The sequence below is a fragment of the Hermetia illucens genome, chromosome 4, assembly GCF_905115235.1.
Source record: "Hermetia illucens chromosome 4, iHerIll2.2.curated.20191125, whole genome shotgun sequence".
Lineage (NCBI taxonomy): Eukaryota > Metazoa > Arthropoda > Insecta > Diptera > Stratiomyidae > Hermetia > Hermetia illucens.
The window spans coordinates 158,316,399-158,333,867 of record NC_051852.1 but is presented as its reverse complement, the minus strand read 5'-3'; the positions used below and the strand labels follow the sequence as shown (position 1 = coordinate 158,333,867).

Here is a 17,469-nt window from a genome sequence, read left to right as displayed (position 1 = left end):
TTCAATTTTTCCCTGCCCTTCTTTTTTGGAGGTGGAAATCTTCCAAAGATATTGCTGCAAATGTGACAACTTGTGGAATTTCTTACCACTAAGACCAACCCCTAACTACTTTTCTCGCTCGTCGTGATCGGTTTCGCCATCTGGCTCTATCGAATGCCTGATCTGGGTGCAATCTCGAGGCTTTTAAATCCCCATCTCGCGTATTAAGCCACCGTTGTTTAGGCCTGTCTTTTGGCCGTTTACCATCGACTTCGATGTTCAGACCAATCTTGGCAAGTGAATTTTCGTTAGCACGAATTGCGTGACCATACCATCGAAGACGCCTCTCTCGCAACTTTTCCATGATCGGTGCAACCCCATAACGATCGCAGATATCCTCATTTCGTATGTGATCAAAACGTGTCACGCCACTAGTCCAACGTAACATCTTCGTTTTCTTTACCGCAAGACGCCGTTCATTGTCTTTTAGAGTTGGTCAACACTCAGAACCATAGAGAGCGACAACACGGACAACATTTCGATTTGAGAAGTTCGTTGATACGTAGATCACAAAGAACACTAGTTGTGGAACGCCACTTCATCCAGGTTGCGTTAATGCGTGAAGTAATTTCATAACGCAGTTCTCCATTGGCTTATAGCGTTGACCGGAGGTATTTAAATCGCTCAGTTCTGGGCAGATCACTGCCGCTGACAGTGGTAGTGCTTGTTTCATGGGGTTCGGTCGTTAAGGGGGTCATCCCGTGTGTCGGCGTGGAGAAATCGATTTTTTTTTTTTGCATGAATTGTATCTATATATAGTGGAGAATATGTGGGCAAAGGGATTTTCCGATATTCCGAGTCCTTCAGAAATTACAGGGTTAAACAGGTAAGGAGTTTGCAGCCGCGGTTAGAGTACTCGATGAGAAAGAGCATCGAATCTTTTTTTACCGATTAGTTTTTTACCTGAGCCTTATAAATTCGAACACAGGCAGGGAAAACCAATCAATTGTCTAAACTTATTTGCTGTTTGGAATAAAAAGGATAATCCAGTCTAGAGTGAGCACTGAAAGGCGTTCAAGTTATACTCAGTTATATTTTGTTGTAAGTATTGTGCTATTTGTGTGTTCAGTGATTTTTTTAAATGGATCGCAGGAAGGGAGATCGCTTTAACTTTCAACGTCATGCTCGCCCTAAAAAACGAGTATTTCATGGGAATCGATACTTATCAGAGAAGAAAAAGGACTTCGCATCAACATCAGCAAAGAAACTTTTAGCAAGCATGAACATGGATGTTCCAATTGCGTCAAGTTTTGTATATTGTATATTGGATTTTGTTGGAGTTTTCTCCGGTATTTCTGCAAATTTCTGCAAATAATAAAATAAAAAGCGTAGTAGTAAAAAAGGAATACGTAGGACATGTCGAGAAAAGAATGGGAACGCGGCTTAGAAATGCAAAGAAGAATCACAAAGGCATTGGTGGAAAAGGGGCTGGAAAACTTACTGATAAGGACCTCACTACATTTCCTGGGCTAGCTATTCGTCGACACGCAAATTCGATAGAAGGAATGAAGCAAGAAATTTGGGAAACTTTCTTCCATAAATGTTCTACAGACGAAAATCCTCAGCATCAAAATCGTCCAGCAGGCGAGAACAGTTGGTGCAAATGGCGCAAAGCGGAAGCTAAAGGAGAACTGGATAGTTTTCACTACAAGACTGAAGAAGTTCAAACAGTCATCAAACCAATCTACGAAGATTTGTCACGAGATGATCTCTTGAACAGATGTTTAGGAGCAGAGACCCAGAATAACAATGAGTCGTTAAATGCATTGATCTGAACTTTCGGTCCTAAACACCTTCATTCTGGGGCCAAGGTCGTAGGAATATCCACTTCTCTGGCTGTAATTATTTTCAATGAAGGATTCAATGGCATTCTCAAAATCCTAGTGACAATAGGATGTCAAGTTGGCCACATATGTCAGGTTTATGCCGACCGCCGTAATGAAGCGCGAATTTGGCGGTCCGAACGACGATCGACTGACCTCGCTAAAAGAGCCACAATTGACACCAGAGAGCAACAATCGGCCTTACAAGTCTTTTTTGAAGAAACGGAGGGTGCTCCCTATAGACCAGGTATAGCAGATTAATGGTGAGCTAAAATTTTACTGTTGATAATCACATTTAAATTTTCAAATGCGTTTTTCTCGAAACTGCATCTTGAAAATCGGCTGCCACCATAGCTCAAAATTTATCCAACCAAATTCTGTGAAATTTTCACGGCTTCTTTAGTACATATTTCTACGGTCCGCAAACTAAGATAATTGGAATCGGAGGGGTAGTTTTTTTTTTATTCATAAAAAAAGTCGTAAAAAAACACCAAAATCCAAAAAATTAAGTTTAAAAGCCCACCAAAAATTTACCTTTTAATATTTTCTAATTATCCTAGTTTGCGGACCGTGGAATATTGTCTTCATTAAAATACCGTTTGGCTTTTTTTTCCTCAGATGAACACAGCGCCCTCCAGCGTGGCAGCAGAAAAACACCTTTTTTTGGAGATGGGTGCATAAATTAACACCTATTCCGAAAATTAGCTACGAAATCAATCTGAAAAATTTATCACATATACTAGAGATATCAGTAAACATATGGTGAAAAAATCACATTTCTATCTTTATCCAGTCCTTCAAAATAATTTTTCAAAGAAAGGCAAAAAAACGGCCTTCACACGGGATGACCCCCTTAAAAATTCAGTTTTGTTTAGATTCAATCTGGGACCATGTTTCATGAGGCGATCATTCCATTTTGGGACAAGTTGCTCGAGATCATTTTTGCAATCAGATGCTAGGAAAACATCATCTGCATAAAGCAGTGTGTAGGGCGCTGGACGTTGGATATCTCGTGTGGCAGTGTCCATAACAAGAACAAAGAGAAGTGGTGAGAGGGCGCTTCCTTGATGAACACCAACAGAGACACGAAGCGGTTTTGATACAACCGCCATACTTCGAACTTTACTTTTCGGATCGTGGTAAAGCAATTGAACCCAGCGCACGAGTTCTTCTGGTACGAAGTGTTGTCGTAAAGCATACCAAATGAGTTCGTGTGGCACACGGTCAAACGCTTTCTCTAGATCCAGAAAGGCAATGTAAAGAGGGTGATGCTTCTCACGGCGTTTCTCTGTGAGTTACCGCCTATTGGCTGTATTCGCAACCGCATGTTTCTCGCCTCCTCTGCCTCACTCAACCTGCACTGAGTCCGCCCCACGATATGGTTAACTGCATTCCAGTTCTCCTGACATGCAAGCATTTTCCTAATTATACTTTCTGGTATTATTGTTCCTCCCAATATCTCCTCTAGACTCTTCCTCTCCAATGCGAATCTAGGACAATTTCTCCGGGTCTTCCGGGATACCATTGCAGCTGGAACAGTCTAGTGAGCTGTCCAGTTTGAAGCTTTAGAGGTATTCACGGTATCCGCCATGTCTCGTGAGAAACTGCTTGAGATCATAGTTTTTGTCATCATGCGTTCTCTTCGGCTAAACCTTCATGCTGGGAATGAATCAGTGGCTCCATCGATGCGCGTCATCTCGTCGATTAAAATGTCGATCGGCAACATTCCAACTACCACGTAACCCGCTTCGTTTGAAATGGTTCCAAAACCATAGCACACTCTTAAAGCGGTTTTTCTATAAACCGTGCTTATATTTTGAGCATTGCATGTGGTATACAGTGCAGTTGATGATATGCTTCCCTATTCTGAAGCGAGCAGACCTCGTAGACTCTTTGCAGCCGGGAGCAAATTATTCGCTCCAACATTTTCCTCATTGTGTCATATAGACATACATTGTCTAGTCTGATCTCTAGGAAGATGGTTCACAAGGGAACTTATCGGGTTTAGACGGCAACACTAGCCTGTCTCGGGAAAGATTTCATCTACCAAGCATGCTCCAAACGACTCTACAAATATGCCCGACCTCAGCTTAACAGTCAGATTAAGAGCTATGTTTAGTATATCGTCGAGGTCCAGTACTTTGTTGTCTCCCAGCCTACTGAAAATCCTCAGTACCTCTTTAGTCGTACTGGGAGTATTACAGCCACATCTAGGAATGTTTTCAGACTGAAATCGCCGGTGCTCGTGCTCCTAAGTAATAAACCCTGAACAATTCAGCAGGAGATCGAGACATGTAAATTGCGGAGCTGCTTGACCCTTGAATCTCCCTTTTATAGCCCTGTAGGCGCTTCCCCATTAGTTTACATCCGTATATCGTTAGTTAGTATGATGTCTAACTACGTGAAAGCCTCTAAGAGACAACGCACTTTTGCATTCGTCAAGGAGCTCCTCCATTCACCTTCATGCACGGAAGTCACCGGCGATGACTTTTGGTCTCTATCCTTTTGTATCCAAACCTAACCTATCCAATATGTCCTCGAATTTAACCCGCATGCCCACGAAACTGGCTCACCTGTAAGATTGCCTACCCACACATTACTGTTAAGGTTCCAATAGGGTTCGCTTATTATAGCCACTTGTACCTTCAATTCGTGCATGGCCTGTGAAAGGAGGTCTTGAGCGACCCTATGATCATTTGGGTTGATTCGGATCAACGTCATTTTCCCACTGCCTTTAGCGCCTTTATGAACTCAGAACACTTTCCATTTCCGGCAGTATGTTCGCTATCCAGACCCTCCTTTTCATCATACAGACTGCATTTGGGATCTTTGTTACTTTTCCGGGCCCGCTTACCCACAATAATTTCATCACTAATGCGGCAGACTAACCACTCAGTACGGACCTTGGCGAAATCTAGCCGCTTGCGCGCTGTCTCTGCTGGTAGTCGGATGGTCGCCGGCAGTGGCCAGTGCATATCTCAGACTTAGAAGTAGCCCACCTAGGTCCTGTATAGCCATCTCATGTTTTAAGTACGCATGGCATCGTTTTCAGCCTCTTCGGATCTTTTCAGCTCCAGATAAGATCTCCTTTTGAATCTTCCGAATCCTGTTTACATTTCCCCTAAGCGTTCACCCTTCTTATAATAATATTTTTTAAGAACTTGATGGTTTCCTGGATGTTCGCCTTCCTTTTTCGAACCCTCTTTTTTCTTTGCTTATCTACGGATGGGTGACACCGGCGTTCACTGCGTTACCGCTGAGAAACGATTTTAAGGAAATCTTTCGATGCTATCGCATCTTACCGCAGCTAGTTATATAAAACCCTGATGGCTCTCACCATATGCTTGACAGTTTGGTTTAAGTTGTGTTTACCTTTGATTAATTCCGACTACTCAAAAATTTTCGCTCCAAGCAAAATGAAGGATGATCCTTCCAAGTCGGACTGGCGTTCCTTAGGCGCAGGTTTTTTTCCGCCTTGGATATTGGACGAGATCTCATAATGATTGACTTACTCCTAAACGGATCCGGCTCTCGATTCTGAGGAGCCTTATTACCCCCGGATGCGGTTGGTGTCACTGCGGCCTTAGACCCCCAGCGTTCCCCTTTGTAAAGATCGTGCGTGCGTTCCCTGTACAGAGTGAATGCTGCCCAGCAGCTAGTCCATACCCTGTCCCAATATAAGGCTGATTAATACCGTTACCATTAACACCGTTACAGGAGATGCATTGGACAGGGACCGGTGTCCTGGAGAAATGCCACTACTGCCACTGCCTTCATCCAGATCGAGGAGGCGATTCGAGATCTTGGGCTGCACATCCATCAAGGGAAGATGAAATGCATGGTTGCAACGCCAGTGCTAAAACCAAAAGAACCAACAGTACAACGGCACTGGCCAAATGAAAATAATAAAGATATGAAACTACAACTTTGGGACCGTTGAAAATTTGTCCTATCTAGGGTCGAAAATCACAACCGATATCAACTATGGCGATGCTTATTTTTCTCCAGAGGTTGAATAGCGTCCGAGCTCTTGCCCACTCTGCTCTGATTGTATTTTTGTCCGACCTAGTCTTGAGATTGATTACCAATGAGAGCGGTGAGCTTAGCCTTCTGCTCGTCTGTCAGACGTTTGCTGTTGTATTCGTCAAACATCGCCTGGTATTTAACTTGGTCCTTTTTATCCACTCATTGAGAGTACCGGCCTCCTTATTCTTAGGAATCTTGTTGAGAATATGCAAGGCCTTCTGATACTGGCTCTTGAGCAGGACACCAATGGACCTTCGCTTCTTAGCCGGTTCCTAATGGCCGACGTTCTTCTCTCTTAGTTTTGAGGGATCCCCCGAACTAGACGAGGGCCACCAGGGTAAGGACCTTATTTGAAACTGAAGGTACCAAAGGTATTCAGAGTTCGCATACTAAAGACCAAGCTCTCCATTGGCTATAAAGCCTTCAGTGTATCTTGCTCCAACTCAGCTGGGGTCCTATTAGCACCTTTTGCAGTGCGGAGAGGACGACCCCCGGGCTGTTGCTTTGGCTCATCCCCCGAGGTCTATTTGCCCCAAACACATGACCAGCAGACAAGCAGATGCTTGTCAGCTGGATGAGGCTACTACCAGCCCAGCCCTTGGCCTGTCCGAAGACGGTTTCCAACTACAACCGTGAGGAAGTCATGTGAGGACTTGCCGAATTATGCAACTTTAACCTGAAGCATAATCAGACCAGGTCACTGTTGTTGCGATAATGCAACAAGAAATTTCGAAAGAAAAGTTGGCTTTGGTACTAAAAAAGCTGAAAAATTGTTTTTGCGAAATTATGAAAATATGTATGTGTATCCGTGTAAAGGGAATAAAAGAACCCTTTGTTTGGAATTTTTGATATCTCGGGGCAATAAAGCGATAGAATTACTCACTATAAAGTTGAGCTCTTTTGTGCTTGTTTGTGGGGAGAAGGTTCCAAAATAGTTACATAATTAACGACTAGTTGGGTGTTAGATATTGTCGCTGTCGTCTGCGGAATTCTGAAAGATGATTTCACTAAAACAATTAACTTGATTGGAAATTACCTGGGGGGGGCATCTTTTGCCAATATCTGTGCCATTCGATTCGTAGCACACACTTCACTCCCCTGACGACTGGATTGCGTGTTGTATTCATAAATTGACATCTCGTCTCCAGTAATGACTCACTTGGCGAATACTGGATCAAATTCAAGTAGGGAAATCCTGTATTCATTTTGTAAGATTTGATACAAACTCGTTGTTGTAAATAAGATTCCATTTTTTAAATTATAAAAAATCGTAAACACGCACTTAGGTAGGATATACGAGTACTTTTTTTGGAGTAGGATAGGTGAATGCGTTTACGCACAGAGTCTTTGACTCCGGCAACAGTACGCTGTCGGACTACCAACTAAACACCTCACTGTCATCAGAGAACTAGCCTGGAACCGTTTGACACGTTACTTCGGGGTAGCCCTCCCGCTCTCACGGCTTTGCAAGCATTCGAGTCAAAGAATCTCTTTCACAAATGGGAAGGGAGTTGTTAGTTCAGGGAACCTGTTGCCATCTATCCCTCCGCGGCCGAGTTTAATCTTCTTCGCAATAAGAGCAGCCCGAACATCTATCTGACAATGTTGTCTGGAGGGAGCTCTCCTGTGTCTGCTGTGCGACTCCAGCTGCCAGCGCTCTTCAACATCTATCTGACAATGTTGTCTGGAGGGAGCTCTCCTGTGTCTGCATAAAGCTGCTGACGAAAGTCGTCCTACCTCTCGCAAGAGAAAAAGGTGTGTTCAACGTCGTCCGCCACTCCATTGCAGAGCACACAATCAGGAGGTTGCGCCTTCCCAATTCTGTGCAAGTAAGACTGAAAAGCTCCATGTCCACTTAGAAGTTGTCACCGTGCGTTCGATTCAGACACGGATCTAAATTGTCGATGAGCCGCGCAGTCCATCTGCCCCTTTTGCAAGAGAGTTAACACTCGGTGAGGGTGCGTTGACGTTCTTCACGGGCACCCACCTCTCCCTCTCTTAAACTTTCGCCCTTACGACTGCAGATAGCTTTACGCTCCTTGGCAAGGAGGGCAACTCGCGCCTATAAGGAGACGTTTCCTAGTAGATATAGGGTCCCCAACATTTGTAATTCGCCGACTCAAGGCCGGAACTCCAGCTGCAGCCCTGTCCACTGCTGCTTTGATTTGCTGGATGAAGCTGGAACATTAACCTCGCGGATCGATATGGGACGCAGGGTCGGGATTTTTCTTCTGGTCAAGATGACTACTTCGGTTTTTTCCAGCGCAAGACTGAAACCGTGAGCAGTCATCTATCTGCTTACCCGTCGCATCAATATGCCATGTACGAGTACTTAGATTTTTCAAAAACTGACCTTAAATACGATCACTAGAAGCACAATTTGGTGTTAACTGCGAAAACCTTTGGTACAGTTAAATCGTCTAAATTTCCAATAGGTCCTGCTATACTGACAAAAGAAGAGCTTGATTAGCGTATAAGCCAGATATCCATTGACCCGTTACTTAGAAAGTTGAAGTGTTAGTGAGTAGGTTACACATTAAGAAAGAGCGGGGAAGTACATAGCGGGTTGTGTCATTTAACTAAACCAACTATCTCAGGATTGCCGGCGAGGGAGTCGCTCTGAGACTACAAAGCATAGAACAGGGGAATGGCCACGCTATGAACCCTGGGCTTTTTTATTGTGCATAGAAAACACTCACTTTTCCTTTTCTATTCTAGGTGAATTTTGTGAAGTTAAAAATATTTTCCCATCAATCGCAAAATGTCTTACAATATTAGGTCCTCCAAAACAGAAGAGGATACTAAGAACAAGCAATTTTTCCATCTCACGCAATATGTACTTCTTCACATGTCCAAATCAGTCGTTATTTCCATTCGAATTTACTATTCAGTTTACCCAAACATACAACAAAGCACAACAACAACCATGTATTGTTTATTCCTGCTGTTGAGAGTTTTACGACTTACTTGGCTTCATATCAATTTTTCAGGCATATGAGGAGCTCGAGGAATTGCTGGCCAAACACAATATCTGTATAGCTGTCAAGGAGAAACTTGTTAAAGATTCTGGAGTGGCCAAGGACTGGGCATACGATAATATCGTACTGAAGCTACTGACTAAGCCACGGGCGCGAGGTAAGTTTCTTGGTGTCCATTCTGTATTTGATGTTTCCCACGTTTTCCCTTCCTTCTGACCATTTTCCTAATCTACAAGTTCTCGTGTTTCTTGTGGGGATATAGACATTATTTCATGGTCAAAAGTTCACCATTATATTTTGTATACTGAATCGAATCAACAGATAAAATATCCATTATACAGGGAGACGTAGCAAACTTCTTCTGATAATTTTGTTGATTAGTGAAGAAGTTTTTCTGATTTGTTTTGTCATTTTATTTGATTTATATTGGATTGTTGGAAAGTTTCACTTGAGATTTCTCGTCAGGGGAGAAAAGTATGGGAAAGTTCTGGAAGTTTATTATTTGGGATCTTGCTCTTGCTTGTGGTGGAGTGTCTTCTGAATAGGTTTAAGAAATTAGGTAATTGGCGTACATTGCCCTCGGTTTAAGATTTAGAAACCTAGACTATGTATCTATTTTTCCACCTTTGGTGACCATTCATGAGCGAGTTTTTAGCACTTAATTACTTCTGCCAAGGCTTTCACTCCTGACGTTTATTGTGATTTGTCCGCTTACTAGGGTACTCATCGGGTACATTTTGCTATTGAATATGATGTGCATCTTAGCCTGTGTCGCATCTTCAGGCAGAGGATGGATTAACAGAGATTTAATGGAATTACCTAAACATGTCCAAAACCCCTTAATATCTGGTACTGAGCCTACAGTCGTTAAGATAATCATTTCGATCATTTCGAAAGGGAAACTCCAAAAAGTCTTTGGAATGGATGGAAGGACCCCCACTGACAGTGCAGCCTTCTTCACCTTGAAAGTTTCTACAGCCTTCTTGAGCAATCGAACTCCAACCCAACCTCAACTATACCGCAATATCATAAACTAGCCATCCGATTACCCTTGTACGATCTATCTGTTGTAAGGATTCACTTTACATGCATTATTTGAAAGCTTTCTCAAGAAGATAGAAAAATCTAGATTTCATAAGATAATCTGATGTCACTGGATGTCGGATGCCAATCAATTCAACTGTGAATAAGTATCTGAGTCAAATTAGAGTACCTGGTACCAGCACCTCTCCTATAGTATCCTGTAGGCTCCTTCCTTCTTCCACAAATGTTGAATAATGAAAGAATACATTCTCTGAGTCCTCCGAGACTTCATCGCAATTTTGACAGTCGTGTGAGCCGTCCAGTTTAAGCCTGCGAAGGTACTGGCGATATCCTCCGTGAGAAACTCAATAAGATTATAGTGAAGTTCACCGTGTCGTTTCTCCGACCACGCCTTGACGGAAGGGATGAGCCTGTGCACCGACCTTTTGCCACGGGCTCCCACTGCTCTTGCCATCTATTTACGGATCTCTTCCTCACAGCGTCCTTCATCTGCGATAAGGCAGAGATTGGTTTCGCATTGTATATTTTCGCCATCTCATCTGCGAAGATGACAATGACCATCACGCCCGAAATGAGGAGCGTTGCATCATCTGAGGCAGAGCATAATCTCAAGGTTGTCCTGCTGTAGATTGCACTCAGTTTGTTAGCGTTAATTGACATCCGCGATGCATCATCCTTGCCAGGGCCGTACATGCTGTGGATGCTTCGTTGCGTACATACTGCACATCTTTCCTATAACTGACCTGGTTGGCTTTGAAATGACGATATGATTCACAATTCTAATATATGCGTAATACCTCCGTCGGGGCTTACTGATTAGGACTGAAACCGCCTTTTTCTTCGCAAGTTTTAGATCAGAGTTCTTTGGCCAACCCTTAATGTCACTGATTGCTTCGCCGCCGGAAGGAGTCCATTGTTGTGCATGATCTTCCACAGCAGTGGACCCAATACAAAAACCTGCGGGACATCCATGGGAACAACATACCTGGTGCCCGCCATCAATACCATACCAGAGGCCCCTTTGAGCGAAATAGCTATCGACTATAGCAGCGAGATAGGCGGAAATATCAATCTTCGCCAGGGATTTCCGTATTAGATTCCGAATTGAATACATTTTTCACGCTCGTGAATTTTATCTTCAACCAAACTTGTAATCAATTCGATGGCATCAATGGTTATCTGTCTTCACGGAACCCATCCCATCTCCGCTCTAACATTTGCCCAAAGTGCCCAGATACATATAGGCTTAAATGAAGTAGTTTATCAGACTTTGGCAACAGTATCAACTTCCTCCACTTCCATGTCGTCGGAAATATCCCCTCGGAGACGATTCTATAGGCACCCCCCACGGGTTTATGTCCGCATCTGAGTGGAGCTCTTTAAAGCATTTTTTCTTACTTTGCTGAGTAGCGAGCTTGAGAGTTTCGCGAGTTTCTTTATAGGTGCACTCTTTTTGCTCCTGATCGATTCTGCCTAGAGCCCTCTGAGCCGCTTTTATGCCTCGGTGGCAGGTTGATCAAAGACTGGCCAGTTCACCACTCCATCAGCAGTTCGAGCGTCTATTGGGGGTGAGTATCTCCTAGGCATAGACGCGCCATGCCTTGGCGATGCATTGTACCGCATGGACAGCTTTTCTGCCTGTCTGTTTGCCCATCTGGCTTTCTGTCTGTCTATCACACGCATGTTTCTTAGAAACGATTGATCCAAAACTGGGTGGGAAGGTGGAAACTGTGAACGCCCATGCATCCATTGTATTACATCGTTCTATTTTAAATTTATTATCCGTGCAGATAAAAGGCTGGACATTTTTTTTTTAACCAAATGTTATCAAATGGAGGGTCTCGATTGGTACTTTTCAAAGTTAGTTCTGACATTTAGTGTACGCAAAGGGAGAGCGTGCCCTGAAAAGTGGTTATTTCTTCCACGGCTCCATTCTCAGGACTTAACCAACCGAACAGTCTAAAAAACGAAGCTGCCACTATACCGTGCTTAGACTTCGAAATATCCTGCATACAGATATCTGTTCAATCACGAAATTTTGCAGTAAAATAGGGTATAATATACTCGTAAAGCGAGATACTACCAACTTTGGTGGGAATTACACTAATACTAACTGAGCTTCAGTGCAAATTCTAAGACTTTGAATGTTAGTAAAAGAGGGACGAATACAGCTACAGTTTCGTACCTGGGCAAAGTCAACTCATCAGACGCTGCCTCACCTCTACCCTGGGACCAACGTGACCGAACCGGCTCGCAGATGTTGTACGGGTGTGAATTATATTCAACGTAAATCCGCCTATAGTTCCTCGTCGGAGCTAGACATTTTTTTTAAGAATTGGGGAGTCCAAAATCTGTATCCACTTGATGCCGGACTGGACCAAATGGAGAGTACTTTGCTCCCACTCTTCGTGGTCTACGGGCTCTTCTTTCTGAGTTTAACATGCAAGGTTCAAAAAGTAAAAGAAGGACAAAGACATCTGTGAGCTGCTTCGCCATTTATAGTTAATGACTGCTAAGTAAGACGAGTAGGTTTCACTATTCACGGTCGCCAGGGGAACGCTGACTGCGCCCACCGAGGAACTGTTATTTATAGAGCCCGTTTAGTCAGCTTGTCGGCCGGCCAGTCTGTGCAGAGGATCCCTGGACAGCTGCACAAGCCTGGAGTATGTCCACAGACTTCTGGTGCCGCCAATATCTCTACCAAGAAACACCCGCGAATCCTGAAAGACGAAACTATACTGTGGCTTACTTGGCTTACTTTTATTCGTTGATGAAGAATATTGTGCCATAACCCAGCAACAATGTTCTGACAATAGCCCAGTTAGGACCGCTTTTTGCCATTTCTGACGACCGACTTTCACCTCGTCAACCAGTTTTTGTATGGTTACCAGCATCTGTGCCTGCAGCAAATATTAAATACTTCTCTAGGCTGCTTCCTGATTAGACAGGTCTTCCCTCCACAACGGTGGCAATATCTTTTTGCTGTATTCGACAGGGTACGAAACTTTAAAGCTGGGTCCCAATGTTTTCTTCAAAAACAAATCATTGCCAGCATCTGAGAATTTATTCCTGATAATTCGAGCAGACTTAATTTAGTCAACCTTTCAATCGCCTTTGAAAGGGTACTTGACCTCTACTGTGAGATTTAGTCTGAAAAGTATCTAACTATAATCTGAGAAGGATCTCTGGTCAAACACTGAACCTCCCAATCGTCGCGGTTCTCTGAGCAGAGGAAATAGAAGGATAGTATACTGCCCCTGTTACACACCGGTTGTGGTAATAATGGCGGCAAAGGGAGCCGCATTTCTTGCCTCGTTTGGGCATTCCAGCTTATTGAGAGGTTTGCCTTACTCGCTACAAGGCCGGACGTCATATATTTTGGGTTTTCCGGGGAATTCAAGCGGTCGGGAGATATATAAACCGAAGAGATATACACGTTCTCCCCTTCGCGTCTTCTCCAGTTTAACCATGGTTTGGATGTTGGAACTGACACTCAGGCACAGTAAGGCATGTATGCTCTTTCTGATGTGAATATATGCTCTACATCTACCACCTTCGGTGTCTTTTGCACTGTAGAGTAAATTGTTATATTTACTTTGAAGCCCCCAGGGCTCAATCCAGCATTGATATCTTCCTCTCAAATACACGATCTGCATGGGCAGAGGGATCGTCACCTCGTCGGGCTGTCGATCAATATATCCTTCAAGATTCCGTGGGCCCTTGACTAGGACTAGCTGGTCATGGGGTTTAGCGGAACGGGTTACTGTCACATGTTTGTCCATGACTTTAAACCACTCTTTCCTCTCTCTCTTTCCAATGTGTCCAGGCGGGGCTGTTCACCTGAAGTTTCTACTCCTTTAACTACCACCTATTCATCTATGGAGAGCTTAGTGTTTTGAAGACATAGACTCAGCTCAGGCTTTCATGTCCTGTAGGCTACTTTCACGATTTTCTTCAACTTTGCTTAAATGCCAGGAATTGAAGTAAAGTGTAGATATCGATGGCGTCGCAGGCAATAGTCCACCATTAGTCCACCTGGAGTGTGATCCTGAGCCGTATCTATTGGCCAAAAAGGAAAACGATGAAGAAACGGAAATATCTTACTTCACAGGCAGCATCCAAAATCTAATCTCGAGACCAACAGGTGCATATAGCCCTCTACTGAGAGACTGGAATCTAGCATGCAAAGTAGTATCACTGGAGCGAGTGAAATGGGCATTTAACTCGTTCCATAGATACAAGTCTGCAGGTCTGGATGGCATCATTCTTGCGCTAGTAATAGAGGAAAAGGATGCCCTGAGTCTGCATATTCGGAGTATATATCGTGCATGCCTAGAACACGTTTTTATTCCAATTAAATGGCGTGATGTGGAGGTATTATTCATTCCCAACCAGGGAAACCCATAGACGCAAAAAGCTTCCGACCGATCAGTCTAACGTCTTTTCTACTAAAAGGACTAGAAAGATTAGTAGATCGATTCATAAGGGATACACACATTACTAAGTGGCCACTTCACCATAGGCAATGCGCCTACCAGAAAGGCAAATCCGAGGAGGTAGCACTCCATGAACTTACGGAAAAATTTAAAAGACGATGTCCGAAAAAGGATACGCCTTAGGCGCATTTATGGACAGTGGAGTGCTTTCAATTATGCCTCATTCGCGGCAATTTGCGATGCGGAAAGACAGCATGGAATCGAACCGCTGTTAATCAGTTGGATCCTTCACATGTTAGAGTGGAGAAAAATCCACATGTCGGTCGGCAAGAAGTCTATTGAAGCAGGATGTCTTAAGGGCTGGCCACAGGGAGGGGTTTTCTCTCCACTGTTATGGCTCTTGGTAATGGATACCCTGCTGTGGTTCCTGGAGGCCAAAAAAGTCTTCGCGCAAGCATTTGCGGGCGAGCTAGCCATAATAATTACCGGCAAGCTTGCGGACACATTATGTGACCGCTTGAAAGCAACTCTGCAAGAAATCCACAGTTGGTGCCTCCGCAATGGACTCACGGTGAACGCTAAGACTGGACTAGTTATGTTCACTTAGAACGTCAGGTGGTGTAGCTATACGTTACCCACCTTAACACTGGGCGGAAATCCAGCTGGCACAAACAAGTCAAGTATTTAGGAGTACATTTCGACTCCAAGTTAACTTGGAAGCACCATATCCAGGAACAATATCAGAAGTCTTGTAGATGGCTCTGATGCTGTAGGACTACGATTGATAAGACGTGAGAACTTTCACCAAAACAGATACAGATTACTGGATGTATATATCCATAATAAAACCAATTTTGATGTATGCATGCATCGTCTGGTGGCCGAGACTGAACTTTCCTAACAGCAAGAAGCTACTAACGCAGATTTAGAGGCTTGGTTGCCTAAGTATTACTGGAGCAATGACTGCGGCACTTGAAGCTATCCTAAATTTGCCCCCATTCGCTTGGAGCTGAAACGGAAAGCAGCCAACGACGCATGTAGGCTCGGTACGATTGGGGCGTGGAAAGGTCTATCTGGAAATTCCTTGAAAAACATCCGGTAGCCCTGATGCCGACCGATCATATGGTTTCCAGATTCGTCTTTGAAAAGACATTCACTGTCGTAATCACCGAAAGAGAAGAATGGTCGACAAGTGGCCACGAGTTTTTTCAGATTACAGACTTAATAATCTTCACCGATGGGTCAGTCATGGAGGGCGGATCGGGCTTAGGGGTGTTCTGGGAGAATCCGATTATAGTACTGGCCCGACCCCTCGAAAAAATTCCGACCATATTCCAGGTTGAGAGACATGCCATTTCATTGGCAGCAGAAGAATGTCTGCGACAAAAATGGAGTGGTCGCACCATTCGAATCTGTTTTGAAAGACTGGCTTACCGAAGGTCTGGATCCATAATGGTTGGACCAGAACCAGCTTTTGGAATCCGGCCATCAACTGTCAAGCCTACTCTGAAGGGTGAAATTGCAAGGATTCACGCAGCCAAGTGGAGAAATTTGGACTCTTGCTGGCAGGCGAAAATCCTTGTGAAAGAGCCTAGGGTCACTAGAGCGGCATTTTTGTTGCCCTTAAGAAGTGGGACGTTAAAACCCTAGTAGGGCTTTTAGCGGGAGGCTGCTCCTTAAACTACCATATGGAAAAAATTGGGGTGGTGGTTTCGGCTATGTGCAGCCAATGTGAGGAGGAGGAGGAGACGGCTCTGCACTTTTTATGCAGCTGCCCGGCCTCCTCAGATCTGAGATGACGATACCTTAGCATCTTTATTGAAAAAAGAATCTGCACACTCTCTGGCTTCGGAGAATGTTCTCAGATTCTGGAACTCCATAGGCGGGATAGCACAATGGACCTAACAATGGCCTGAGTGCTCGGCTCCCCCCAAATAAACAAAACTAACTAACTATCTATTGGCCACTGGCTCGCCCAGGAACCAAGAACAAACCAATGCCATGCACACACAAATTGCTTCGAAATAATAACTGAAACTACTCAATTCGGGGAGGCATATAGTAAAGGAACTTCTTTCAAGAAAATATTCTAGAAATTAAGTCGGCAGAATGACCAAAATTCGTGTCAATTACTCTTAAAATAAAGTACATCTGTGGCCATTTACGTGAGTCTTATACATACGTCATAGATATCATACAGAGAACTTTTTCTATTAAACTTAAAAAGCTACGAGCCGTGATCACGTAAAGATTTGATAGCATAGCAGTTATGACTGTAATTAAGGAAATATTGCTTTGAAGTTCCAACATCCTTGCAAGGAATTTAATGGCTACACTGAAAATTGTCCCGTTCTGTAAACCTTCCCTCAGAAGAAAGCAAACCCTGTCTTTTGATTTTCTGATCTAATAATTCACGCTCGATATGACATTACTGGAATGACACAAACTTTAGTAAAAATGAAAATTTCGATGGCAGAAGTACGTGACGAATTATATAAAACATCTTTCTCTCCCCTCGGGCGAATGTTTCCTTGAATGGCTGGGTCGTAATCGTTATATAGACTTCACCTCCTTCCATCGAAGGGAGCGTGCTCCTTTTTCACTTTTCGAGAGTTCAAACCGATTGTCCGAGATTTCAACTAAAAACTATGTTTCCCTGACTATCTCCTCCCGGCAGTCAACTCTGTAAAACGGAAATCGACAAAATGATTCACGATTGAATCCCTTGGAGAAGAGAAATGTTCCTTGATTCTTTCTTATAACCCGCAAGCGAAGAAGGAATTTTATTATACCCTTGCGAAAGAGTTATGACCGAAGAAGGACCTAAACGTAGTTTTGCGATTTTTTCTCTCCCATGCCGATGTCATGTGTTCCTTGGATGCAGCTATTTTGTATATTGGGTTTAATACTCCTCCGGCGACTGTCATAGGAGCGATAAAGATTTTATTGAGCCATGAAAATTTTATGAAAGTCCAACTTCGGAACGAATCTGGTTGGATCGTTAAGGAACAACTTCTTACAAAGGAAATACCAAGTCCAAGGGCGAAGACGGTGCAGACATGGTTCAATGCTTTTATATCGGTAATGATAATTCAGTTAATACCCGCAGAGGTTTATTTATTT

General features: G+C 43.6%; 1 protein-coding gene across 1 annotated transcript in view; it reads left to right on the top strand.

The window, feature by feature from the left end:
- The window catches only part of LOC119655813 (metabotropic glutamate receptor 2-like), a 195,636-nt gene that overhangs the window by 31,757 nt on the left and 146,410 nt on the right, over positions 1–17,469 (top strand). Inside the window, exon 4 of the mRNA XM_038061918.1 lies at positions 8,879–9,023. Within this exon, the coding sequence (XP_037917846.1) occupies positions 8,879–9,023 (145 nt within the window). The remainder of the gene's footprint in view (positions 1–8,878; positions 9,024–17,469) is intronic.